General features: G+C 50.8%; 5 protein-coding genes across 5 annotated transcripts; 4 read left to right on the top strand and 1 right to left on the bottom strand.

The window, feature by feature from the left end:
- Positions 1–4161: 4161 nt before the first annotated feature.
- Positions 4162–5182, top strand: PtA15_12A416 (uncharacterized protein; the record flags this gene model as incomplete). Its single annotated transcript, XM_053162023.1, has 5 exons — positions 4162–4326; positions 4582–4735; positions 4822–4910; positions 4981–5078; positions 5161–5182. The coding sequence occupies 5 exons, from the start codon at positions 4162–4164 to the stop codon at positions 5180–5182; spliced, it is 528 nt and encodes a 175-aa protein (XP_053025982.1).
- Positions 5183–6699: 1517 nt separating this feature from the next.
- On the top strand, positions 6700–9391 carry PtA15_12A415 (uncharacterized protein; the record flags this gene model as incomplete). Its single annotated transcript, XM_053162022.1, has 8 exons — positions 6700–6769; positions 6953–7011; positions 7096–7193; positions 7254–7305; positions 7386–7727; positions 7805–7918; positions 7997–8065; positions 8129–9391. 8 exons carry the CDS (start codon positions 6700–6702, stop codon positions 9389–9391), a joined length of 2067 nt encoding a protein of 688 aa, XP_053025981.1.
- A 2136-nt stretch (positions 9392–11527) lies between these two features.
- PtA15_12A414 (uncharacterized protein) lies at positions 11528–12648 on the top strand (the record flags this gene model as incomplete). The annotated part of the gene is made up of 6 exons (XM_053162021.1): positions 11528–11542; positions 11656–11679; positions 11778–12082; positions 12194–12255; positions 12315–12403; positions 12556–12648. The coding sequence occupies 6 exons, from the start codon at positions 11528–11530 to the stop codon at positions 12646–12648; spliced, it is 588 nt and encodes a 195-aa protein (XP_053025980.1).
- A 1995-nt stretch (positions 12649–14643) lies between these two features.
- On the bottom strand, positions 14644–17946 carry PtA15_12A413 (uncharacterized protein; the record flags this gene model as incomplete). The annotated part of the gene is made up of 9 exons (XM_053162020.1): positions 14644–14745; positions 14896–15239; positions 15312–15408; positions 15532–15944; positions 16007–16353; positions 16427–17265; positions 17338–17479; positions 17538–17790; positions 17853–17946. The coding sequence occupies 9 exons, from the start codon at positions 17944–17946 to the stop codon at positions 14644–14646; spliced, it is 2631 nt and encodes an 876-aa protein (XP_053025979.1).
- Positions 17947–21963: 4017 nt separating this feature from the next.
- PtA15_12A412 (uncharacterized protein) lies at positions 21964–23818 on the top strand (the record flags this gene model as incomplete). Its single annotated transcript, XM_053162019.1, has 4 exons — positions 21964–21999; positions 22065–22159; positions 22404–22780; positions 22848–23818. The coding sequence occupies 4 exons, from the start codon at positions 21964–21966 to the stop codon at positions 23816–23818; spliced, it is 1479 nt and encodes a 492-aa protein (XP_053025978.1).
- Positions 23819–26735: the final 2917 nt, after the last annotated feature.

Below are 26735 nucleotides of genomic sequence, written 5' to 3'. Positions count from 1 at the left end.
AATAAAATGTAGAGGGGATCAATGGGGGTAGAATAACTTCTACTCTTTTCTCCATCATCTTCTGATGACCTTGAGCTAATCACATGGGAGTGGGTGTGATAGGTGAGCTATAGAAAAAATCAAGAAAGTACGCCAAAATTCCATTCTTGCTACGCGAGCTTGAGGCGCTAGGGTCAAGTCCCTCCTGACAGAGGCTTGCTTTGCGAGTTCAGCCCCAAAGTCTCAAGGGACTTTGTTAAGTTTGGCAAAGCCGCTGCGGCCTCTGGTACTCATCTACATATAACTAAAGAAATGGCCTCTGGGGGCCAAACAAACCAGTACAAATACCTGTCATGCGAGTAACGCCGGCGTTGGTATGCAAGTAACGCCGGCGTCAATACTTTTTTGTATTAACCGCGTCCGTTCAATGCAGAGTCTTGCAGAGTCCATTCCCTCTGAATTGACTCCGCTTGAATGGACTCCTGGTGCGACTCTCTGAAAGGATTTGGTAAGAGAGTTTGCTCTTCTGCTTGAACAGACCAGCGACTCCATTGAAGCAGACTCCAGAGTCATGTTGTCAAGTCTGTTCAAGAAGACTCATCAAGCGGACTTGGTGATCAAATTTCACCAAGTCGGCTCAACCATATTGCTTGAATGGACTCTTATCACACATCAATAATCCAGCCCGTTCAAGCAGATTGCTCAAACGGACTCTTACAGACACCATTTCCATTCAAGCAATGTTAAACTGATAATTGATCTGCATGAATTCAGTAATCATAACACCTACATAATTCCCCTCATCATATATGCTCGACAATCCCATCATCATCAACCTTCACACTCTCTTCATTCTCAACAATCCCATTATCATCAATTCTTGACCTCCCATCATTACCAGCAATATTCACATTCCCATGTTCTTTTTCTCTGTGGCAGGAGCACCAACATTCTATTTATCAGCCTCAAGATTTTCCTCATACTCAACAATCAAATAATCCAAATCATGAGTGGCCTTCATCCCCAAATTTCCATCAACATTGACAACAGACCCCCGCATACACAGTATCATCAAAATCATGAATCTCCTGACAATTTCAATTGTCAAACACAAAACCAATCTAAACACAGTATCATCTAAATCATGAATGGAGGACTTCCCATCATTTTTGAATAAATCTGGAATTTCTGATTTTGCAGGGAAATCTGGAATTTGGGACTCTGGATTGCTTTGGGGATCTTCGGGGACCTAGATTTCCCTGCGAAATCTGAAATCTGGCGGCTCAGATCTGACTTTCCAGATTGACAGGAAGTCCTCCAATCTTCTTACAATTTCAATCCTCAACCACAAAACCAATCTGAACACAACTCACACAAATCTCCATCCCAGCATGGAAATAACAATCATGGCAACCACACCTCCAGGTTGTCTATTTTTAACTTGCTCAACTCCCAGAGTGCTTCACCAAGAAATATGCAGAGTCCATTTCAAACTTATGAATATTCTTCAAATCTATCCCCTGTGCAAATACCCGCAAACTGGAATGACCCACCTGAAATTGATCTGGGCCTTATTCAGGAACAAATTGATTCAAGTTTATCTCAAGAGCAGGATTTTTAAATGATCCTCCTGCTGGAAATTTGGTTGAACATGATTTCACAGGTAACCATTCCTTCGGAAATATTCCAAGAATCATGTAAACAGACCAAATGCATGGTGTTGGACTGAGCCTCCTGGGTTCAGGCCAGAAACTTTGAGGGCAGTGAGATGTTGTGTGAAGTGTCAAGCCATAATCTTCACAGGATAAGCAACCTAACTTTGCTGCCACCAAGGCAGGATCACTTTATAAAAACCACCCCCACCCCCTGAATTGCTTTAGATCTTCAAAATTACATATCAACCCAATATACCTGAGGGAAATCAACTCATTCTATCCATCCACTTGATAAATAGCAACTTCACATTTACATCTCTTGGAGTCAATGCCTCAACCAGAGATGCACTCAACAATCAAGGTGAAGGTATCCATACATTCAAGGTGAAGGGTACAATTCACCATAACATTGGAAGTTTGCTTCCACTTTCACAGGAATTCCCCAAATTCTTACAGCTGGACATATATGACACAGAAAATGAGTTCGAAAACCACAGAGTTCATGGTCAAGATCTACTTCCAGGACTTATGCAAAGAATCTAAACAATCCTTCACCATTAATATACTCTCATGCAACAGTTTGAATTTGTTCCATCTGAAATAAATCCAAATCACTCAATAAGGCTTACTGATAATGCTAAAAATGTGGATCAAAGAGTTTACAAACTCCCAACAGGTGACCAAATTGCTCAATGATAATGCTCAGGAACCTTGATTGGACAATGGGACTTTGTAATGGAACCAGGTTGGGCCCAAATGTGATTTACACAAGAGTTGTATCAGGTAACAGAGTTAATGATTCTGTACCCATCCCTCAGAGTCAAATTCCTTTCAATCTGACCCAGATAAGTCTGGAGCTGTCTGGACTGCCTTTTAAGCTCATACACAAGAAATTTCCTGTCAATCTGGCCTCCTCCCTCACAATCAATAAATCACTGTGAGAATTCCAGTCTAGGCAAGCGGTGTTGAACTCATAAATTGAGTGAGATGTCGGGAGCTACTTCAGCTGCGGAATCTGGTAAGCAAATGTGAACCTTTTCCGCAGTCCAAAGCCTGTGCAGCAGTGTCGTGAAACTGAATTCATCTTGTTGATGTAAGCAGATCTGACACTTGCCAGCAAGATTAGCCACGTGGAAAATCCCGGCCAAAAACCACTCCTCAAAAGAATCTCAGCCAGCGCCAAAGGTAAGTGGCTGAGTTCTTAAAAGAAGTTGGTCAGACAGATGCTAACGCTCTGTCTTGTAATGGTCAAAGACAACCAGACCGTCCGCACCAATACCACTCTAAGAGCTGGAAGACCTATTGGTAAGTGTGTTGTGTTATAAGGGCAAGCAAAACTAAGGGCAACAGCTGATGCAACTGTACCTGGAAACAGATAACGTTGCTCAACTGCTTCGCCGTTCCGCCAACGCCAAGTGAGGATTATCCCAGGTCAAAAGACCGTAGCGAGTAAGACTCTACAAACTAAAAAAGGAAAAGAAGAGAGAACCTAAACTGGGACAAAGTGCTGATGACACAATCTGTCTCTTCCCGTCACCTAGATCCAACTCAGGATCTTTTCTGTTTTCTATACTTCTTCTTAACCCAGTAGAGAGCGGGTCTATTCCTGCTCTTAGTTCTTTGCATTCTTTCAATCACAAGGTCAGAAAATTGGTAATTTTGGTATTGTACTTCATGAACCTGTGTTTTGCATTGTCAAGAAGCAAGTCAAGCCAAACTACTAAGGTTGTGATTCCACAGCCTGAAAGTGGCCAGCCTTCATAATAAACTTCAAAAATTGTTTAAAAGGAATTTCTCTCACATTTTCAGAGTTTTTGAGTATCTCTCATCACCATTTTTCCAAATATTTACTTTTTCAGTAACAAATTTTGTGTCTTTTCCCAAAATAAAATGCCCTTATTTCACCCAGTTTTCACTTGAAATTTTGTTTTTCGGCCTATTTTTCAGTTGAAATTTGGTTTCTCCTTTGACTGAATGCATAGTCACCCTGAAATTGCATCATCAAAGGTTTGAAAATTTTATGTCATTTCCTTTGCTCTGTCCCATTCCCTTTTGGGCCTTTCACATCCTGTGACTTTCACACCCCCTGTAACCCCAAATTTGGGGGCTATGCCTTGCTGTAATTTACAAACCCCTATGACTTTAACACCCCCTGGAACCCCAAATTTGGGGGCTTCCCCTTGTGTATTTATAAGAAAGCTTTCAGAAGCAGTCCATGAGGCCGCGTAAATGCATAAATATGTATTTACATCTCGTATCCTGTATGGACGATGTGTGGTGCAGTCGACGTCCTTCCGAAGCGGGCCGAGCCGAGTGTGTTTTTTTAGCCCCAGCTGGAAAGTGGCCAGACCCGGACAGATATCATCCAAAGATATCATCATCAGACCTCTGACTGATAATCGAACTTGTACAACCCAAGCGTGCATCAACCGAGACAACGCCCGATTGCGCATCGATTTGAATAGAAATCGGACCGAACAAGACCCCAGGACCAGTCACGCCGGAAGGAAAAACCAAGCAAAACACAATGTTCGCCTCTGCACGATCAATCCTCTCTCGGGCCGGCCTCCCTCGTGCTGCTGCCCAAGCGCCCCGTTTGCCTACCAGCGCCCGCGCCGCAAGGGCCTACGCCACTGAGGCTGCTCCTGGCGCAGATGGCAAGCTCCAGCTGTCCTTGGTCTTACCACACGAGGTTCGTCATCCCTGTCACCCTCTCTTCTCTCCTCTGTGTCCTAATTGGAAATCGCTTACCTGCGAGAGACGCTTTACCTGACCGCCTATCTTTCCATTTTACATTCCCTCACCCTATCTAATAAACCACAAATCAAAAACCAAACTAAAAACAAAAACAATATCGATCTACATCAAATGGACCGTTATCTAACCATGCGACTGGGTGGAACACGTCCTAATGGTCGGTTCACTGGATGGCATTTGTATTTTCTAGACGATCTATCAATCCAGTGGAGTCACCCAGGTCAACATCGCCGCCGAGTCTGGAGACATGGGAGTCTTGGCGAACCACGTGGCCAGCATCGAGAGCCTGAAGCCGGGGGTGGTCGAGGTGATCGAGGGTCAAGGAGAATCTAAGAAATGGTTTGGTATGGCGTCTTGCGTCTGTCCGTGTCTTATCATCTGTCCGGATTAGCTGCTGATCTTTTGCTTTGTTTTTATTCTGTGTTTGCAGTTTCTGGTGGCTTCGCAAACGTCCATCCTAACAACCTCCTGACCATCAACGCCGTCGAGGCCTACCCTCTGGACGCTTTCTCACCAGAGGTAAGTCGATATGCCCAGACACAGTGGGTGGCTCATCATGTACTCAACACGAAATCTGTCTGTTTGTTAGGCTGCTAGGTCTGGTCTCCAGGAAGCCCAACGAGCCTTGAATGCTGGGACTGAGGCCCAAAAGGCCGAGGCAGCCATTGAGGTAGAAGTCTTTGAATCGTAAGTCTTGCCTGAGTGTGCACTTTGTATTCCGAGAGCGATTGATTGATTGATTGCTTTTGATTATCGATCGTCTCAACAGATTATTGGCCGCACTCAAGTAGTAGGATTACACATCATAAACAGAAAGAAGAGCAAGGGGAGGGATCTAAAAAGAGCGAAAAAGATATCTTCGACTAGACTTGTGTGGGCGTAGACAGCCAGATGAGTGTTGCATCCATCTAGTAGATCTATCATACACTGGGCAATGAAAACTCTTTTTTTTTTAAATTCATTTTTTTTATCTGTGATTATTTTCATGGTTCTGAGTTTCACCCCCAATCTTGTGCCTAAGGATCATCATCAGGGTCAATACACGAGCTCCATCATGTTCATTCTAGATCGAGCAATCTATCGCAAGGAAGCCCGTTGGCCCGTGTTCGTGAAGCCGTTGAGCATGAGCCGTTCGGTTGTGGAGAGATGTCGGTGACTCGCGGGGCGTTGAACCATCAGACAACGCCGGCCGACACCAGCCAGAGAGCCGATCGGTGGTGAGACAGGCTTACATAGGGCTGTTATGGTAAGTGAGTAATATGGACTTACGGGCAGTGGACCCCAAGCCAACTGAACTGGGCCCGGTGGTCGATTGGAGGAATATCACCACTCTGCTCATCCCCTCTATCTCCCACCACTCAACCGACTCGCCCGGATACATGGAAGAAAGCCGCCGGCCATGGACGACTGAGGAAGGAGACGAGGAAGAAGAAGAACAAGGCCTGGGGGCTGCTCCTCTCACTCACCGGGGCCTGGACGAGCACGGCCAGACGGAAGCTCGGATTGAGGAAGTGGGCTGGGATGTGAGAGCATTAAGCGTGTACAGAAGAAGAGTGGATTGCTCAGACTGAGGGCATCTACGCTTGGAGATGGGATGATATGATGTGATAATCATCCGTGATATCAGCCAGACCAAACAAGAGACGAATGAGGGTTATGTATTTCCATATCTATGGAGTTAAGTGTTTTGGAACCTTGCTGGAACCATTTGGACGGACAGACACGATGCATACATACATACACCATACTGAGCCAGCCACTGGATATATAAACCCACTCCTCCTTCCCCCCCACCCTCAAACACAACCCACCACCACCCAACACCAGCCGACTCTGAAACAACACCCCTTAGCCGCGCAGTATGTATACTCCCCCCCCCTCATCCCATCCCCCCCCCCTCCCCTCGCATCCCATCCATCCTGACCTGCCGTTTCTCTCTCCCCTCTCCTCGTTCAAAACGCACTGCTCGCCCAGTCGCCTCGATCGTCCGTAAGTCTTTCACACCACCCACACCAGCTGCTCTGCACACTGCTTACTGACTCTCGCATCCCTCCCACGCAGGCACTCCTCGTTTCCAAGCGATCGGCTCGGCTGCTCTCTGGGTTCGTCAATCCCCCCCTTTTTCTCTCGAAATTCTGCAAACAGGATGCTCTGCATGTCCATCATACATGGCAAATCGCCGCGAGGACCATTCCGGGGCCCCAGAGACGCGTCTTTTTTTCCAGGCGGCTGAGCTGATCTGTCTCCAATCGACAGATTTCTTCCCGGCTCGACGGACTAGTCATCGCCATCTACCGCGCCACTCGATATGCCCCCCAAAACTCCCAGACAGAGCGGCGCCTCGCTTCCCGGAGTGGCCACGCCCAACTTGCCTACATGTCCGTGTCCATCCCTTGTCTCAGAACACCTTTCTCTCGCATCTCGATTTACATCGTGTATTCGTCTCTCTCGGCTCTCGCTGGTCTCCGACTAGCATGTGCTGTTATTATACATACATATATCTGTTAAAACGCTTCTTTCTAATCGCTCGCCTCTTGTCTTCTACATCTTGCATTTTCCAGATGCGTTCGGGGATATCGTCTTGGCCAAAGTCAAAGGACACCCCGCATGGCCCGCTCGCGTCAGTCTCCAGCCTCCCCCCTCTCTCAACTAGCGTCCCATCTGCCGTCCAGCTGACCATCCTTGGTGACGATTCTCCGCACAGATCGTCGACCCTTATGTCTCACCTTTGAACTTGAGAGATGAGCGCAAGATTGCTCAGAAAAACTCGTACCTCGTCAAATTCTTCAAAACTGCTGATTAGTAAGCTTCTCTTCGACCTGTCGAAGCATTGCGGCCGTTGATTGTCGTGATGTCTTGCAGTGCCTGGATGAACGCCAAAGAAATGAGTATTTTGGAACCCACCGAGATTCAGGTTAGTTCAGCTCACTTCTCCGTTCGACGAACAGCTCGCTCACATATCTGTTCCTCTCTCTTCATTTGTTTCTTTCCCAGGCCTTCATCAACAACCCCAACAAAAAAGGTGCCGACCTCAAGGCAGCCTACCAGATTGCACTGGCACCCCAAGCTTGGGAAGCCGAGCTCGAAGCCCGTCTCGCGGCTGATGTCGAGGATTACAACGCCCTAGAAATCGACGAACTAGAGACTGTTGATGCTGAGGGTGCCGAGAAAGCTACCTCAGCACAATCAAAACAAAAACGGAAGCGACCTTCCGAAACTAAATCGCCAGCTGTGTCTACCAAGAAGCGGAAATCTGTCGACGCTCGTGCCACCAACGTCCCTGCCCAAGCTAGTGCCACTCCAGAGCCTCCTGCAGCTGCTCCAGCAGCTAAGAAGGTGTGCCCAATTTGTCCATCCAGACGCATCTAAAACTGTTCCACTGACCCTTACTTATCACCTCTTCGTTGTCTTAGCGAGGCAAGAAGAAAGAGGAACCGGTAGTACCTGTTGATGGAGAGTCCGTCGTCAGAGAATGGCGTCATCGACTGCAACGGTTGTTCTTAAGTAAAACTGTGCTCACCGAAAAGGTAACCTCCCTCTACAGCTTTCTTGATTCTGCAAGTGGGGCCGCTGATTGTTGTCCGCTTCGTTTGTTGTTCACACAGATGATGCCCGAGATTGACGGTGTCTTCACTGACATTGAACAGTTCGAGATGAAAACTGAGTGGCTCACTGTAGGTCGCTTCATCATATCCTAGCGCCTTTTACATCCTTTTTTGATATGTTTGCTACTTCAGTCGAGCAAGTTGGGCAAGGTCCTGAAACGAGTTGGGATCCTCGAAGAACGGCAAATTCCATTGGAGGCTCAATACAGCATCAGAGCAAGAGCGCGCGCTCTCCAGGAGAAATGGAGAAGTCAACTCGGATTAGGGGAGGAGCCGACTCATCGATCGAAGACTGTCGATGGAAACGATGCGGCCAAGGCGAATGCTTCAGTCGACAATGGCAATGGCAAAGAGAACACAGATCCAACTGGCACGAAGAAGGTTGAGGAAGCGATGGTCAACGGCAAGGAAGCGACGAAGCCGTCCGATCCGGAGGACATGAAGATGGATGAGGACGATCCTACGCCCGTCAAGGTTGCCGAAGTTGATGAGGAGACGAACACAGCTGTCGAGCCTGCTCCAGTCGAAGAAGCCAAAATCTCCGAGCCTGAATCCGAGGCCCCTGAAGCATCTCCCCCTCAAGCTAATGGCAATCACACCGCTGTCAACGGTCACTCCGAGCCAGTCGAGGCTGGGCCCGAAGCCGTCGACACCCAACCCGAAGCTGTCAACGGCGAAGCCGAACCCGCCAAAGATGAAGCTCCCGCTGACGAAGATGAAGCTTCAGCTGTCCAAGACGAAGCTCCCGCTGTCCCAGATGAAGCTCCCGCTGTCCAAGATGAGGCTCCCGCTGCCCAAGATGAAGCTTCAGCTGTCCAAGATGAAGCTTCAGCTGTCCAAGATGAAGCTTCAGCTGTCCAAGATGAAGCTTCAGCTGTCCAAGACGAAGCTCCCGCTGTCCCAGATGAAGCTCCCGTTGTCCAAGATGAAGAAGCTCCCGCGGTGCAAGATGAAGCTCCCGCTGCCGAAGACGAAGCTGCCCAAGACGAAGGTTCAGCGGTTAACGGTGAAGCCGAAGCTGTCAAAGATGAAGCACCAGTTGTCAACGGTGAACCCGAAGCGGCAAACGAGAAAACCGAAGAAACCGACGATAAACCCGAAGCCGTCGCCAGCGCCGAACCCGAAGCAGTCAGCGAAGAGCCCAAACCAGTCAGCGAAGAGCCCAAACCAGTCAACGGCGACCACGCTTCACCGATGGAGGAGGACGAGGCTAGCAAGCCGACCGAACAAGCCGAGCAGGATGTCGAGATGGCCTCGACAACCGTTGAGCCCCAACCGGCTGCCAAAGCCGCCGCTTCCGAGCTCAATGATGAGGATGAACAGATGGATTGCACCGATACTCCTGAGCCACCGGCTGTTGAAAATTCTGCCACCGACAAAGAGATCGCCGCGTGATATGTGATGATCGTAGTGGAGTAAGCCGTCTCACTTATGCCTCCCTTCCATTAAGGATACTCATGGCCTTTGTCGTTCTCGCCATCCAGCAGTCTCTTTTTTTTATCAAAAGAAAGGTCATTCGAACCGTTGGATTATCTCCCACCCCCAAAAAGAAAAGTTTATTTCTATTACTTACTTCTATGTTGTTGCTTCGAGAACCTGGGCTCTTTTTATTATCACGATACACACTCAAAAAACGCACCGGCCAGAGGATCGGCTTTCGGTGGCTTGGGGCACTTCAGAACTTACACAGAAATGATCCATGTATTCAAACCCGCGCATATCTCTTATCCAACCGTCTCTCGTCTTCCCCTCCGTGTGTATGCGTCGTACTCAACCAAAAAAGAAAAATACAAAATGAAACCGACGTTGCTGTTGTTGAAGTTTTCTATAGTTTCTCATGCATGCATACATATAGCAGTAACCCAAAAACACCCCACACACACACACACTGACAACCACTCCAGAATCGCCCGCTTTCCCCTTCCTCTTGTTTGCTATTTATCTTGCTTTGATTTATTGTCTGAGTGTGAGGGGGGGTTTTGCGGCTTTGTCTTACTTTCTTCCATACAATTGAAATGAAAACACAATAAACAAAAAACAATCAATCAGCACAAGCTGAATAACTAGGTGGGCACGCTGGGGTTTGGGGGGCTTTGTTTTGGAACGACGTTGGGGGCTTTGGGTGGGAGCTGGTCATGGCGGGCATATCAGAGACGCTCATCAGAAAAGGTGACGGGTCTCCGCAGGATGATAGATGCTTATATGAATCAATGTGGTCTGGCCACTGACATGCCACATCAAGTATGTAGTGAGCTTTTTCCGCCCCGTTGTCGCGTTCACAGTAGAGTGTGATAATTAATGCATTTTTTGTCACATGTACTAAAAATCTTCACCGCAAAAACGGGGGTCTCACTGCACTCAGAATGTTTGTCATGCTTGCTCAACAACCGGGGCCTTTGTTTTTAACTTGATGTTGGATGCCAGGAGCTGTGCATGCCTGTTTTTGGGAAACTGCTTGGATTCTGCAAGTCGTCTTTGACTGGTTTACTTTGTTCCCAAACTGACAGATGCTGGTACCGTTGAAGTGCTGCTGCATCAGATTTAGCACGTCCAACCGCTAAATGTGGGAACCAGGTAACTCAAATGACTTTGATATGAACAGATAAATAGAAATTGACATTCAACCATCTTGACGAGTGGTAGGTTTACCAAGGAAGGTGGCAAGGGTCCAACAATTGGAGTGGTAATCCTTGAAACAGGTCGAACAGCTGATGAGGAGACTGGTGTCTAGAAAGGCCAACTATGGAAATAAATAATCACTTATCTGAAAGTGAAATAGCAAGTTGCAAAGGTGCCTTTTTAGTTTGTGATGCCACTTGTAGACAAGTGATCATTGATATTTCCTGCTGTGCAGGAAGCTCATCTTATTGAAAAACAGGATCTCTTTTGCATCTATATCTTTAAATTCATGAAGTTATTGTGTGTTTCATCACTATCAGCGGCTGTGCCACTGCAATTTGATAAACCAATCTCCAATATTTCATGCCAGTTTAAAATTGCATTTGTGTCACAACAAAGATCAGGGGTTCCCCCCATGCAAATAATGGCCAAAAACACAAAAACAACCCCAATCAACAATACTTACAAAAACAAGACAGTTTTGCCAATTAAACTAAAAAGACAGCCGGCACGGATATTCCCAAACCAAGCCACCAAAAAAAATATAACCTCCCCTAAGCCCCCAAAAAACAGTATAGCTGCCCCTTGGGCTCAAACTCCACTCCTAAATTAAAACACCTACCAAAACAGCAAACAGCGCACATTGAAGCAATGAAGTACAGACTTTGGATTTCTTTTTCCTTTTTAATAAAAGTTTGAGTTTGAGTGTGTAAATTTAGATCTGGGAGGCTCCCAGAATCGAAGGGAAGTCATCCGGGCCAGCCTGCAAGGTCCTGTTGTGTCTTCGCGGGCCCCTCGCGCCCCGATGTCGCGGGTGGGGAGAGATACCTGTCACACGTTGCCGCCGGCCCTGATCATAAACTCCCACAGCGTGACAGCTGGCTGGTGGTGGTCAACCGGGTCAAAGGCAGAATGTCATACTACTTTGTTTTAAGTTCGATTCTCTCATCTTCTTCATCTCTTCTCAGACTAACTGATTGAGCACAGAACTGATCTCACGTCGGGATGTTTTTAACGCATGCCTTTACCTGGGTCGCTAGGTGATCGTTGGAGTCTTGGATAATGTTGAGTCACAGAGGAATCTATTCTGCTGAAGAGGGAACAGCAAGATGAAAATGGCAAAAAGGCTAACAGTTTGCGGGTTTTTTATATATTCCGAAAGCCGATATATGAGGCACATCTAACGACCTCCAAGACATCCGCGTCATCGTCGGTCCCACCAGCGCCGCTATCAGCACATCCGTCATACTCGTTATTGCAAGAGCTCAGCGGGCCATTACCGACGAGTGTGGGTGGAGTCGTAGGGGATGAGAAGGTGGAAAAGGAGAAGGAAGGGCCGAGCCAGGAGGACCAGTCGGTCATCAGCTACGCCCGCAAAGACTCCGAGAGAGGCAGACACGTCGTTCAGCTCGTCAGCCACGCCGCACTCGACACTATCGACGCCCTCATCTGGTCCGAGAAATCGATGTCAGTCTGGCAATCCTCTCATTCCCCACCGTGCTCTCTCCTTATCTCATCAAGATTTTTTCTCTCTGGCCCGACTTTGCTGTCTTTCTTCCCGCCTCTGTCGAATCTCAGGCACTTGAAACAAATCGATCGCTTCCACGAATGGTCCGTCTCAGCTTGGATTCCCCCCGGTGGTACGCGCTTTTTCCTTTCCCAGAAACTTGCGGCCGTCTTCTTGATGACTTTGGGTTAGGGATGAGGTTCGTCTTGCTCCATGAGATCAAGAACAACGATGACGGGATTAAGATGTTTTTCCTCGAGGCCTGGGAGTCCTTTGTCCGAGTTGAGTAGTGTCAAGTCTAGTCCTCCCGTCCCCCGCCCTCACTTTTATCTTCCCAGGACTTAGCGCGTCCGTACTGACCCAAGGCTTTGCATAATGTGCCCCGGGCCCACCCGGGCATCACTTGCCCTCCCGTGATTACGCGGTCCAACAGCACCAATTGTCACCTTTCTATGAGATCAATTCAAGGATCACAAGTCCCCAGCTGGACCTCCGGATCAAAACCAGCGCTCGCAAGTTTCTATAACACTTTATTTTCATTCCTGGGTATCTCATACCCCTTTTACAATCCAAGGCAATCATCAGCGAGGCAGGGTTGCACATAATGTGAACAACATGCTCTTTGTTTGCAATACTTCGGTGTGAGGACGTAGCAGTTTGACCGCCGCGCTGCACTAAAAAGGCATCTTTTTTCAACATAGCGCAGTGTTTACATTGTTGGTGTGGTGCAGGTATGCAGAATCTATGTTTTATTCTATTTTGTCAGGATCATTGTTTATCTTTTGTTCATCACTCAGCTCCACCACACAAAAAAAAGCTATCTGGTTGACTCGTCCAACACCGGACAAAATAGTCCAATGCCACGTTGGAGAAGCTGTGGTTCAACATGGGATTGGACTTGTTGTTTGATGCCATTGTCATGTTGGACCATACTGTTCTGATGAGTACTGGCTGGCCGGGCCAATTGTTCAAGGTGTTTGTGGTCCTTCAAACAGTTTACTTGATTAGTTTGAGGCCAACTGTATTGAACAAGTGAAAAGAGAGGTCCAAGTGAAGTGGGTGTTGAACCCACAACCTCATGTACTGTGAGAGTTGAACTCACATACTCAGCATTCATGACACTGCGGGCATCTCGCTGTCACTGCGGGCCGCAGCGACATCATGACACTGCATATCAGAATGCAGTGTCAGCTGCAGAGACATCTGGATGGCTGATTTGCCTTTGGACAGCCGGCCACCGCAGTACATACATAACAACCTCTTGATGACCGGTCCTTGTGCCGGCCATCAAGAGGATTACACACTCCTCTCACTCCTCTTGGTGACCAGCTCATGGACCAGTCATTGGGAGGAGTCCACACTCCTCTTGATGCCAGCACACACCGGCGTCAAGAGGAGTAAAGACACCTCTTGATGGCCGGCACAACAACCGGTAACTGAGAGGAGTACGCACTCCTCTCAATGGCTGGCCCAAGGCCCGGTCATTGGGAGGAGTACATACACACTTCCCTTGATGGACGGCACAGACCGGGCATCGAGGTGCATGTACTCCTCTCAACGCTGGCCTGTGTTGGCATTGAGGGGAGTATGGATTCCTCCTCCCGATGACCAGTCCTTGTGCTGGTCATTGAGAGGAGTGTGGACTCCTCCTCCCAATGACCAGTCGTTATGCTGGTCATTGAGAGGAGTGTGGACAACTCGCAATGGCCGGCACAAGGACTCCTCCTGATGGCCGGTCCTTGGGCCAGCCATTGAGAGGAGTGCGTACTCCTCTCGGTGACCGGTTGTTGTGCCGGCCATCGAGAGGTGCGTTGTGTGTACATACCCTGGTGGCCGGCTGATGGACAGCCGGCCAAGTGTGGCTGCAATACTTGTTGCACGGGGTTTGAATCCCCACTGAATTGTCAGATGTTGCTGCGGTCCACAGTGACATCGAGATGCCCGCAGTGTGAGTGATGCTCTAACCATTGACACTACGGACAAATAGCTGTTGTTGCAGCCCGCAGCGTCACCTGATGTTGCATTTGGGGTTGCAGCCGCCGTGACTGCGCCTACTTGCGCAGTCACACGGGCTTGCAACAACAGGGTGATGCTGCATCCTGCAGAGACAGCTACATGCCTGTAGTGTGAGCTAAGTACACATTGCATGGAAATGAGTTTGAGGTGATGACACACATAATATGTGAGAGGTTGCAAACTAAGTGTATTTAACATTGGCATTGTGGTACGCTGCAACTGCGCAGACAATCTACGCTCAATAATCTGAGCATTTTGTTTCATCTTACACTGGTCGGCCAGGCCCAGACTTCCCCGGCTCCGCGAGGCCCACATGAGGGCCCCGGCGGCGGCTGGGCTAAGGGTGGACCACGCGGCCCGGCCCGCGATCCGGTCGCGACACACAACCACACGGCGCGGGGAGAGATCAGTGTATTTCGGGGGAGCCGAGCGCCGGCACATCTGCTACGCGCGCCGCTTTCAGAAAAAAAACATGCACAAAGGTGGCCCTGGCCCGTGCTTGCTGTTAGTAGTAGGCCAGCACGGAGCGGAGGAGGGCGAGCGAGTCGAGTGCGTTCTGGGTCAACGACGCCGCGACGAGGGGGTCCTGACGACGGGGCTCGAGCGGCTGGACGTTGGGCGGGGAGTGTTGGGGGAGGAGACGGTAGGCGAGGACGCGGTGGAGGGCGGCGAGGTGGGGAAGGAGGGCGGGGCGGAGGGCGCGGACGCGGGCACGGGCGGCGGGGGCGCCGGAGGCCGCGGCCGTCTGGCAGAGCGCCAGGGTCTGGGCCAGCAGGCTTTGGACGAAGAGTAGGGCCGCCCGGTGGAGCGAGGTGCGGTGGTGGCCGGCATGGATCGGCGCGGTGATGGGGGGCGGGTCTTGCTCTTCCTCCTCCTCCGAGGAGGAGGGCGGCTCGTCGTCGGAGGAGGGTGGCTCGGAGGGGTCGGTGAGGCTCAGGATGGAGACACAGGCCTGGACGAGGCCCGACAGGGAAGGCGCGAGCGCGGTGGGAGCGTGTTCGACGCAGGTGGCTAGGACCGTCCAGGCTGAGGGCTTGAGCGGGACAGCGGCGGGGTGGGAGTGGTGGAGGACTCGCAGGAGGGCGGGCAGGAGGCTGTCGACTGAGGCACAGTGTCCGTGTCAGCCCACTAAGAAGCCCATTCTTCCGCTGGAAGGGGAGGGGGGGACTTAACTGTACAGAGACAGTGCTGTGCCGGCGCGTTGGATGACTTGGACCATGGCCTCGGCGACCCTGACGGCGCGGTCGAAGTCGCGGATCGCGGCCTCCTCCTGAGCCGGGTGCGCGGACGGAGCGTGGACGGGGCGGGCGAAGGCGGCGGCGAGGGCGGGGCCGACGAGGGGCTGGAAGCGGTGGGCGAGGGCGGCGAGGGCGTTGATGGCGGCGAGATAGACGAAGCTGTCGGCCTCCTCGACGGCCCGGAGCAGCAGCTCCACCACCCCCGGCGCCCACCCCTCCACCATCCTCGCCGCCCGACCACTGCGCGGGGCCGTCAGAAGGACCGTCTTCAGTTGGACGATGCCCTGCGCCCGCAGGGGCAGACACTCGTCGTTCAGGAGCCCCAGCCCCGCCCGGTACTGCCGCTCCAGCCGCTCCTGCTCCTCCGCTGCCGCCCGCGACTCCTCCGTCGCCTCGCGCTCTCCCCCGTCCACAAGCGATAGCGCCCGCCGCACCGACAGAAGCAGCCGACTCTTGATCCCCAACTCGTACACCTCCGCCGACACCGTCGGGCTCAACAGCAGGCCGTCCAGCAACCCCGAGATCTCGCCCAGGCCCGGCGTGTTGTCTTCGGCCATCTCGGGATGCCCTGGCCCAGCAAAAAAACCACGTGTGAGCAGGTGTGGAGAGGGAGGAGCAGGGATGGCTGACCTTCGAGAAGCGCAAGTAAGAGCGACAGCCCCGCGACGATGATCCCATGGTCCAAGTCCCCATCGTCCTCCTCCTCCTCCAGCAGACCCTGTTGGCGCTCCGGCTCGACGGGAGACTCCCGATCGAGGTCCAAGAACTTCAGCGAGTCCAGCGTCAACGGCCCATCCGCCCGTTGCTCCTTCTTCTTCGTTGGAGGCTTGGGTGACGGCGGAGCGGGGACGGGCGACGCCAGGGGAAGCCGGAGGGCGTGCAGGATGAAGGGGAAGAAGTGGGCCGGCTGGGCGACGATCTGGGGGATCTCGAAGGCGTCGAGCACCTTGAGCGATAGCTGGATGCGGAACAAGGTCCTGCACACAGCGCCGGAGGGTTACTGTTTAGTCCCTCTCTCTCTCTCTATAAGAAAAAACGTGGATGGCTCACATCTTGGCCTCGACGAAGCCGGGCCGGGCGCGCAGGAGGACGACTTCCTCGAGCCAGGCCGCGAGGAGGTGGCCGAGGAAGAGGGGCGACTTGAGGCTCTTGAGCCAGCCGACGAGCGCGTCGGGGTCGAGGGCGAAGTCGAGCGAGTCGGGCTGTGCTTCGGGGCGGGCCTTGATGCATGGTCTGCCCGCGGGGTCTCGGGCCCACTGGCTGGCAGCGCATCCCGAGGAAGAGGCAGCGAGGGCGAGTGTGGGCCGGGGAGGAGCGAGCTCGCGGCCGGCCTCGAGTTCGCGGACTGCCCGGCCGAGCCAGCGTGCCACCGTCTCCGGCGGATGCACGCCCATCCACACATCCACCAGCCCCTCGGCCGCCCGGCGCACGCCTGGTTCGGCCCGCGTGCGCAGAAGAAAGACGATCAGCGAGAGCAGCTGGGGGAGGATCGGGGCGAGTAGTCGGTCGACGAAGATGGGCGAGGGCTCGGAGTTCAGGACGAGTTGGTGGAGCAGGTCGAGGGCGTGGTCGATCTGGACGGGCGAGACGAGCGTCTGGTGGTCTTCTGAGTTTGAGGGTGGTGGTGTGGGCCGGAAGGCGGCATGGAGCAGGGGCGAGAGGTGGGCCTTGAAGACGTCCGGCTGGCGGATGGCGATCTGGCTGAGGATGAAGCAGGCGGCCCTGCGGATGGTGTCTGGGGGCTTGACGGGCTCTCTGGCGGGGGCGGACTGGTCGAAGAAGGGGGGGAGGATGAGGCGGATGAGGTTGGTGAGGATGGTGGCCCAGTAGTCTGTGGGGGGGATGGCTGCGGAGGGGTGGGAGAGGATGTGGTAGAGCGAGTGGAAGCGCTTGAGGGTTGCGGAGGTGATCGTGCTGCTCCCCGTGCCCTCGTCCTCGTCGTCGTAGTCCTCGCTGATGACCGCTTGCAGCAGGCCTCGGAGGCCCGACGGCCGCAGCAAGCGGGTCGACAGGACCCGGGAGACCGTCTGTGCCCGGCCCGAGGCGTCGTCCTTCGGGGAGACGAGCGGCAGGAGTGTTGCGAAGACGAGCTTGGGCGAGGCGCTGTGGTGGTTTCTGCTCAGCATGCTTTTTGTGCGTGGGGAGGAAGAGGGCGGCTTACAAGTCCAGGAGGCGGTGGAGCAGTGGCTGGTCTTCTGCGGGGTGGCTGATGAGGCGGGCGGTGAGCGGGGCCAGCAGGGCGGGGAAGAGGGCCTGGTGGAGGGCGAATCTGGGGTGGAGTGCGCTGGGCGGGGTGGCGAGGTCGTCGGGCAGGACGATGCGTGCGAGAGTGAGTATGGTGCGTCTGTCTGGGGTGTGCTGGGTGATGTGGAGTGCGGTGTGCTGGATGGCCTGTGTGTCGAGGGTGCCTAGTTCTGGGTGGTGGTGGTGGTGGTGGTCTGGTTGTTGGGTGAGGGGGTGTTTGTGTCTGATGAGCTGGTTGAGGGTGGCGAGCAGTTCGATGGTGGGTGGTTGTGTTTCTGGTTTTCCTGCTGCCCGGAGCAGTTCGTTCGTCCGTTTGCGAATTTCATCTTCTTCTTCTTGTTGTTGTTGTTGTTGTTGTTGTTGTTGTTGTTGTTGTTGTTCTTTTTTTTTTTTTTTTTTTTTGATGGTGGTGGATGTGTGGGTTTCCCTGAGCAGCTGCTTGAGTTCGTCGATCGTCGCCATCCTGCCCCTGCGCCTGAGTCAGCCACGCCGCGGGTCCTCGCTCAACTGCCCAGCCCAGACTGCGCCGCACCCAGCCTCTGAACTCGCAGCGAGCCTAGCTGCTTGCGTGGCCAGAATACTTTCTTCATTTCTTCAATAGCTCACCACCCCCATGTGACTCGTTCAAGCTCAGCAGAAGATGCTGGAGAAAAGAGCAGAAATCATTCTCTCTCCATTGATCCCCTCTGCGTTCTATTGTAGACAGAACTGTAGGACTGAGGTGCTGAGGGTTGTAGTCGGAAATGCCTTAAGGTTCATTGCTCCTCCCTGCCCGCCTCTTGACTCCTAGATACTCCAAATGTGCAGTTCGCTCCACTCCACTACACCTCCCCTCAATCTCCACAGAAGAAAATAAATTCTCAAAGAAAATAAAGAAGACAAAATGAAAATAGGGAAAGAAGAAAACACATTAAAGAAAATTGAGGGGATATGTGGGAAGTATCTGAGATAAAAGAGAACCAAAAGAAACTTATACACCAAGACTTTATCCATTGACGCCGCGTCAAGATTTGCTCTGAGAGTTTTGGCAAAGAAGTCCGCCAAGTTAATTTCTGATGTTGCCACCAAATCTAGAGAAATTGCACAGCGTCATTGAAGAAAAAGAAATTCCGCTCTAAGCTCTTCATGCGCCCCTTGGAAGCGTTGTTGTCGGATATTAAAGCCGCCGCACGGTTGTTGCATTCAATCTTGAGTTTGGGCTTAACGTCAAGGGATTTGATAATAGGAATTAAGAAGAGAAGGAAATCAACTGATGATCCAAGTGATATGAATTCGGCCGCACAAGTCAACATCGCAACCAACTTCTGTCGGTGTGATCCCCACACCACTGGACTACCAAAAAGTGTGATGATGAAACCTGAGGTAGACTGTTGGAATCCCCCCCCCCCCCCAGTTTGCATCTGTCCAGGTGACCAATTTGTTGTAGACAAAGGCGCTTCAATCAAGTTGTAGGTATATATTGGACTAGGTGAGATGAAGAATTCCAATGGGATTTGTTTGGGTTTGAGCTGAACTGTGCCAAATAATTCACCGCAAAGCTGAGGTCAGGTCGTGTTCCCAGCGCCAAGTCATTGATTGAGCCGATGAGTGATTGGTAAAGGGTTGCTGATACCGGCTCCCCCCATGAAGTTGTGAGATTCTTGTTGGGTAGAGGATTGTGTATCGGAACTAAGTTTGGATTAACTTCATTCATGTACTTGCTGACAAGTTGGGTGATTAATAGATGTTGACTTGATAGAATGGAATCATCTTTGTATTCTAAACGGATGCCAACCAGTTGGTTGGGTCGGGAGTCTCACTTCACTCTCAGGCTCGCTTCCATATTCTCTTGTAATAGTTTGATATCCTCTTGATGATTGCCAAAGACAATGCCATCGTCGACGTGGATTCATACTATGATAACGGAATCTTTCTTTTTGTAGCAATAGAGAAATTCTTCTACCTTGTTGCATTTGAAACCCCAGCTGTGTAAGGGGCCCTTGAAGTGTTTGCACCAACAGCGGCTTGCCTTTTGGGTCCCACAAAGAGCCATCTTGAGATGGAGTACCTTGCCGGAAAGATGAGGGAATAACTTGACCAGGGTTCAAAAGCGGCTAAACAAAAACGGGCCAAGGATATCTCACTTGGAAAGATGATGACCATGCAACAAGAGCTGGTTACCATTGCGCGCGACCGTCTAAATTTAATGAAGGCGGCAACTCAAATGGCGTTTGAGGAGACAATCATGTCTCAAGATCTTGATTTCATAACGGACAACACAAGGCGGGCTTATTATGCAAAGAAGCTAAAGTCGATTATGGATCACAAACTACAAGAAGAGAAGGAGAAAAAGAGAAAAAAAGCAAAGTAGGAAAAGGAGAAAAAAGAGATGGAAGAAGCCGGAATGGAGGAGTCCGAGGAAGAAGATGAGGACAACAAAGATACAGAGTAATAATTTGTTTTTTTTTCTCTTTGTCCAGTCAAATTACTTCAACTTTTTTTTTTTTTTGAGTCAGAAGTTAATTGCAAAGAGATCTAGAGAAAGAAAACAAGCAAGAGTGAGAAATAAGAAAGAAAACAAAGCAAGAAATAAGAGAGAAAGGACCAATGAGAATAACAAGCTAAATATGAGTGCTGGCTTCATTGGAGCCATGCTTGTTCCACAAATGATCAATGAGATCATTCTGAAGAGTCGTGTGTGATCTGTGGTCTCTAATAGCCTGGCATTGTAACATGAATTGTTCAAATGTTGAGTTGTTTGGTCTGTTGGGGGTTATCTCTGCTTTAGTGGGTGGTGTTTGCTTGTATTCAATGTTTCCTTTGAGTTCACTTCCTGATCCATCTTCAACAGCCATGTTATGAAGAATGATCGCAGCTAACAGGATATCGGAGAGGACTTCATGTTTCCAAAATCAACCGGGGAATCACACAATTGCATATCAAGATTGCAGGGCGGCAAAAGCTTGCTCAATGCCCTTCCAACAGGCTTCTTGCATTTTTGCAAAGTGTTTCTTATTTGCTCCTTGCGTTTGAGAGATTGTCTGGATCAATGTGGCACATGGTGGATAAATGCTGTCTGCAAGGTAGTAACCAAGACCGTATTGATTTCTGTTGACTTTATATGAAACTGAAAGTCCTTCACCTTCTTTAATTTGGTCAAAGATTGGTGATCAATTGAGTATGTTGATATCATTGAGGGTACTGGGCTGTCCAAAGCAAATCCAAGTGTTGTACAAGGCCACTGCTTTAAGGACCATGGTTGGCTCTTTCTCCTTGCCGCTATATGTGCCCTGATCAGCCACTGAACAATTCTTCCAGCACCAGTGCATACAATCAATTGATCCCATCATCCCGGGAAAACCTCGCTCCTCTGCAACTTCCAGGAGCCTAGCGGCATTTTTTTTGTTTGGTTTTCTCAAGTATTCTTCACCATAGACCTTGACAATGGTCTGTCAAAACTGCTCCAAGCTTTTGATTGCAGTTGTTTTGCCTTTCAGATACATGGTTAGATTTTTGATATAAGATTGCAAAGATAATGACAGTTTCACTCACTCATACAAAGATACTTGTCAACAGAGTCTGCACTACATCTGTATCACAGCAGTGGCCTTCTGAAGAGGTGAAAAGCCCAATCTTCCAGCTGCGTCACATTTCTGTACAAAGTAATTGTTGGCTTTTTCAACATCGGCAATGATTTGTAGGAAAAGGCTCCTTTGCCTTTGAAATCAACAGCGGAAGACTTCAAGAGGATAAGCAGGGTTCTTGGTGAAGTAATCATCATATAGCTGTTGGTGTCCTTGAAGTTGATTCCGGTTGATTTCTATTCTTCCGGGTGTTGAACCGCCGTGTTTTTTTTTTCTCTTTTGTCTTGATCATTAAGCTGAGTACTGATTGCTGGGAGGCAAGGACATTGTCTTCATTGTCCATCCATTTGAGTATATTTTGTGTTGAGTGGTGTTGAGGTTGCTTTGAATCTTCAGAGGCGATGCAGAGCTTGGTTGGATTGTGGCTTTAACTTACCTGCCGGTCCACTGGAAGACTTCCTGTAGGATCTACGCCCCCCGTACAGACTAAAATTTCACAGATCTAAACCTTACTGGCTGGTGAAAAGTGATTGAGATTAAGTTCTCACCAGCCAGGAAGGTTTAACCTGGCCTGACAGATCTGGCTTTTTAGCCCACGGGAAGAGACGGGAAGTCATCCGGTTGCGGGCCGGGAAACTTGGGCCAACTGCCCCCCGGACCGTTGGAGATGCTGCGCAAGTCCCTCCGGCCGGGGGCTGTCGGAGACACCCGCCCGCAGCAGCGAGGGCCTTGGTTAACTTGGAACTTTCCCCCACATCTTCCAGCAACCTCACCCCCACGATGTGGTCCAAACCATTGACCAAGCCTAGCACCCTGGTCAGTCGAACACTGAACCCCCTGACCGACCACTACTAACGGCCATCATCATCATCATCCTCCAGACCCTAAACACTCCGCGCACCCTCCAAGCACACCGCCAGCGCCGGCTGGAGACGAACTACTTCACAACTCACCCACAGCACAGCCAACCCGCCAGGTAAATACATCCCCTGTTCCCTTCCCACCCTCACTCGCTGCAATGCTACAGGAACCCGATCGGCCCGGAGAACTCCCTTCTTGATCGTTGGCCCAATCCACAAAAACAGACTGAAGGTCTGGTCCGATACCCACCCGATCTGTCTTTTTGTGGATCGGGAAAACGAAAGAGCTCTCCGGTCGGACCGGATTCCTGCCACGTCGCTTTTTGACTGGAAAATAACTATGGGGATTTGATCAGGCAGGCCGACCCTTGCCGGCGATTCTCCGGCCCCTCGAAGCGCCCACACCGCGCGCCCGCAGCTCGCCACGCCCCGCCCAGCGCCACCGCGTCCCCCGCGTCTCCCGGCGCCCGCAAGCGGCGCGTTTGAGGATGGGCTCCAGCGCCGGCTGGTCGAGATGTATCTCGAGGAGGAGGGCCTCAGCGTGCCGACGCCCGACCACTGGACACGCAGCCACACCGAACTCGGCTGGCTCAGGACCGGCGCTCGCAAGCACATCCTCCGTCGCGCTCCGCAATCACATCCTCCGGCCAGCCTCACCCAGCGTCTCGTCGACCAGCTGCTCGCCGAGTGGGTCGAACAGCATGTGTCCCACAAGAAGCCGCTGGCTTACATCCTTGGTAGGCCTCCTTCGCGCTCTCCTGACCACCACCAACCGCCGGGCTCATTGACAAACCCTGTTGGCAGGCGACGTCCCATTCGGCGACCTCACCTTCACCATCCGGCCGCCCGTTCTGATCCCGCGGCCGGAGACGGAGCAATGGGTCACCGAGCTCTCGCGCACGATGAGTACGTACTTCCAAGCAGCACGAGCGGCGCGCGCCTCGGTGGCCGACAAGCCGGGCCGGCCGTGTGCGTTCAAGGTGCTGGACATCGGCACCGGCAGCGGCTGCATCTCGAACTACCTGGCCTACCACCATCCGGAAGTGCATGTGGTGGGGGTGGATGTGGACCAGGCGGCGGTAGGACTGGCGCGGGAGAACGGGGCGCAGCACCGGACGCTCCACAGCCAGCCGACGGGCCCGGCCCAGCGGGGGAGGGGCCGCGCCTCGTTCTTCAACCTCGACCTCTTCTCCCCCACCTTCGTCGCCAACCTCAAGCAGGCCTCCCAGAGCCTGGCCGGCTTCGACATGCTCCTCTCCAACCCGCCCTACATCCCCCTCGCCCACTACCACGCCCTGCCCCGCTCCGTCACCGGCTGGGAGAGCAGACTCGCGCTCGTCGGCCAGCGCAGCCATCCCGGCCTCGCCGCCGCCCCCGACCGCCTCCTGTCGAGGAGGAACACGCCCAGCGGCGACTACGGCTTCTTCACCAGCTACCGCTCCGCCCTCAGCCTGCCCGAGCCCCACCCGGTGGGACCCGACGCCAGCCCGCCGATAAGCCCCTCGAGCGACCCCCACGACGGACTCGACTTCTACCGCCACATCCTCCTCCTCGTCGCCTCTGCTGGCCTCCTCAAACCCGACCATGCCTCCTTCCACCACCGCGCAGGTCCACCAGCCGGGACGCCCCGCCTGCCCAAGCTCGTCTTCGAAGTCGGCCACGGCCAGGCCGCGCCCCTCAAAGCCCTCCTCCTCCACGCCTTGCCCGCCGAGCTCTCGCACGTCCGCGTCCTCAAAGACTTCGCAGGCGTCGAGCGCACCCTGTTGTGCTACTAAAAAAAACCCCGCACCCTTCCCTGCTTTGTTTCGTCTTGTCTCTTCTCCCTGTTGTGTTTGTTCTGCTTTCTTCACTTCAAAAAAAGAAGCTCAAAGGAAGCTTGAGGTGATACTCAAGCCTTTCTCAAAGGCTATTTCAACAGTTGCTGTGCACATTGCACAGTGACTGTGCATGAAAGGGCATGGTGCCATTGTGTGGGGTTACAATGGTAGTTACACTGGAGTATCCTGCATGTCAACTGCTAGCAGTTTCTAGACTTTTTCGTATAGTGCTCTGGTCTTATCTTTGCCCCACACAAACCAGTCCTGGCCCAGCTGATTCTAAGCAGTCTTGTACCAGCTGTGAGCCTGAGTCTCTTGCGTGACAACAGGACACAAGGAAAATAGGTGAACTCTGATTATATTCCAAGATATAAAGAATGTAAAATCAGCCCTGTTTTTTAGACCATGTAGATGCTTGTCAATGTTCTTTAGAGGGAAAGGTACCTATGTGGTTTTTTGTTCTTACAAAAACCACAGGAAAAGAAGGGGTGGTAGGTTAATCTGATCCTTGGTAGAAATAGACTGAGGTCCTTAACTAGAGAATGTCAAAGTAGACCCAGGTACCCCCCTGTTTTTTCAGCCAAAGTTGGTACCTGGTACCGCACCCGGCACCGCTTTGCGGGTACCACTGGCTTGTTTCATCAATCAGGTCATCAAGAGGTGGCCTTGATGACCAGGATAGATAAGCAATCAAGAGTTCCTCCCCTTGATGACTGGAACAGATTGGCCATTGGGGGGAGGAGCTCTCAATGAGCAGAACAGCAATTGCCAACCTTTTCTGGTCATCAAAAGGTCAGCCATGGTCATCAAGGGTAATCCCCTCAACAACCAGGACACACTGTTCATCAAGAGGAGTTTTGACTCCTCTAAATGATTGCACTAGGACTGTCCTTGATGACCTGTTGTCAGTCATCAAGGTTAGCCACTTCCCCTGGTGGGGGAAAGCAGTAGTTGGGGCAGTACCCAGGTACCACACCGCTTTTCCAGCAAAAAAACAGGTACCTTGTACCACAGGGGCCGGGCACTGGTACTGGTTGACATTCTCTATCCTGAACTGATGATCCGAGAGTTGAGAGAAAAAGAAGAGAAGGGAGAGACACAGAGTTGCACTCTGAGATAAACTAGGTTCAGTGAAAAAGGTTACTATGTTACTGTCATTATCTTTGGCACCTGTGAAAGAGGAGTATAGTGGCCTTTGGTTGGTGATCCTGGGTTATCTGGGGGTGCAGGTCTGGTGGTCTGAAGTCTGTGTATCTTCCAGCTGCATGGGGGATCCTGAATTCAGAAAAATTCACAGTTGGCTCACATAATTAGATATGTACATGTGGTTGGTGTGCTCTGTTTCATCTGCGTAGCAGGGGTATGTGCAATTTGAGAAACAGCAAACTCTATGGAGGATCTGTTGAAAAACCAGTGAGCACAAGGGTCAAGTGTGAATTTGAAAAGTGACCAGTGAGCACAAGGGTCAAGCATGAATGAGAAAAAAGAATATGAATTCAAAAAAAGGTTAAATCTTGAGCTTAAGAAATTTATAAGACAATCAATGTAGAAATAACTGATAAATGCAGAATTTAGGTCAACTATGCTGACTCTAGGTCTGAAACCAGCTTAGCCTGAGATGTTTACTAGTATTGGCCCCTCAAATTCTCAGCTTTGGACCAGAATTTGTCCAGCTGATGTTCCGCTTTGGATCAATCTTGGCCCAGCTGATTTTCAGCTTCAAACGACTCCTGTACCAGCTGATGCTCAGCTTTGGACAAGCCTTGGATCAGCTGATACTCATATTTGAAATAGGCTTGGAACAGTGGATCAAATGCTTGGCTTTGGAACAGCATTGGCTCAGCTAATGCTTAGATTTGGAACAGTGTTGGCTCAGCTGATGATCAGTTGATGATCAGCTTTGGAAAGGTCTTGGCCCAGCTGATTTTAAGTGTTGTACCAGCCTTTTCCTAGCTGATGCGCTCTCTGGTGCAGTCCTGCAAGCCACAATGGGAAGTTACTGAGAAGTGGCTCAACTTTCATCTGTTGACATGATCTCATGTAAGAATTTTTTAAAAATGCCAAATTATCCTTTGAAAGTTGGTTCATGATATCCAACACCATTTTTTGACTTTAAAATGGGACATGTTTCTTTAATTCCTGATTCTTAGCTATCAGTAACTGAAATTTGCTCACAAAATCAGGATTTAAAAATATGTTATCCATTCTCAAGTCAAAAAATGGTTTCCAATATCATCAAACAACTTTTGAAGGATAATTTGGCATACTTGTATTATAATCTTTTTTTTAAAAAAATACATTTCATATCACCAGATTTCAGTAACTTCACATTGTTGCTGCAAGCTCTACATGTACTGGTGGAGCAGATTTGGAGAAGAGCTCAAGCAGAAACCAAAGCTGCATCAAGTCACTTGTCAGCAAGTGACTATCTCTTTTCCTGGGGGTGATGCCAATAAATGGGTGATACTGCATTGTATTGCATCAGTTTTACCTTTGCTTGGGGTAGATTTGCTGTTGGTTGGTGTGCTGGATGTCATTGAATATTGATTTGGGGGAAGTGAGCTGATATTCTGGATAAGAAATTGTGACTCTGAGAATATGTAAGAGATCTGGGAGATAAACAACAAAGAAGGCCAATTGATCTCTTTGGGTTCTTGTGGATCTTGAATATGGAGGTTGCCAATTGAATGTTTTAGTTTGACAGTCTATGGAATGTGATTTGCCAGAGAATGTGAGATCTGGGGTGGTGTTGGTGGTGGAGAAGGAGGTAACAGGGGAAGCTTAGTCAAGGCAAAATATTTCTGAAGCTTTCATCTTTCATTTAGAGTTGGTCCCTTTCTAGGGTGTTGCTGAGGAGAGGGAAGTAGACCAAGTG

The sequence above is a fragment of the Puccinia triticina genome, chromosome 12A, assembly GCF_026914185.1.
Source record: "Puccinia triticina chromosome 12A, complete sequence".
NCBI classification, from domain to species: Eukaryota; Fungi; Basidiomycota; class Pucciniomycetes; order Pucciniales; family Pucciniaceae; genus Puccinia; species Puccinia triticina.
This window is presented reverse-complemented; position numbering and strand designations above follow the sequence as displayed.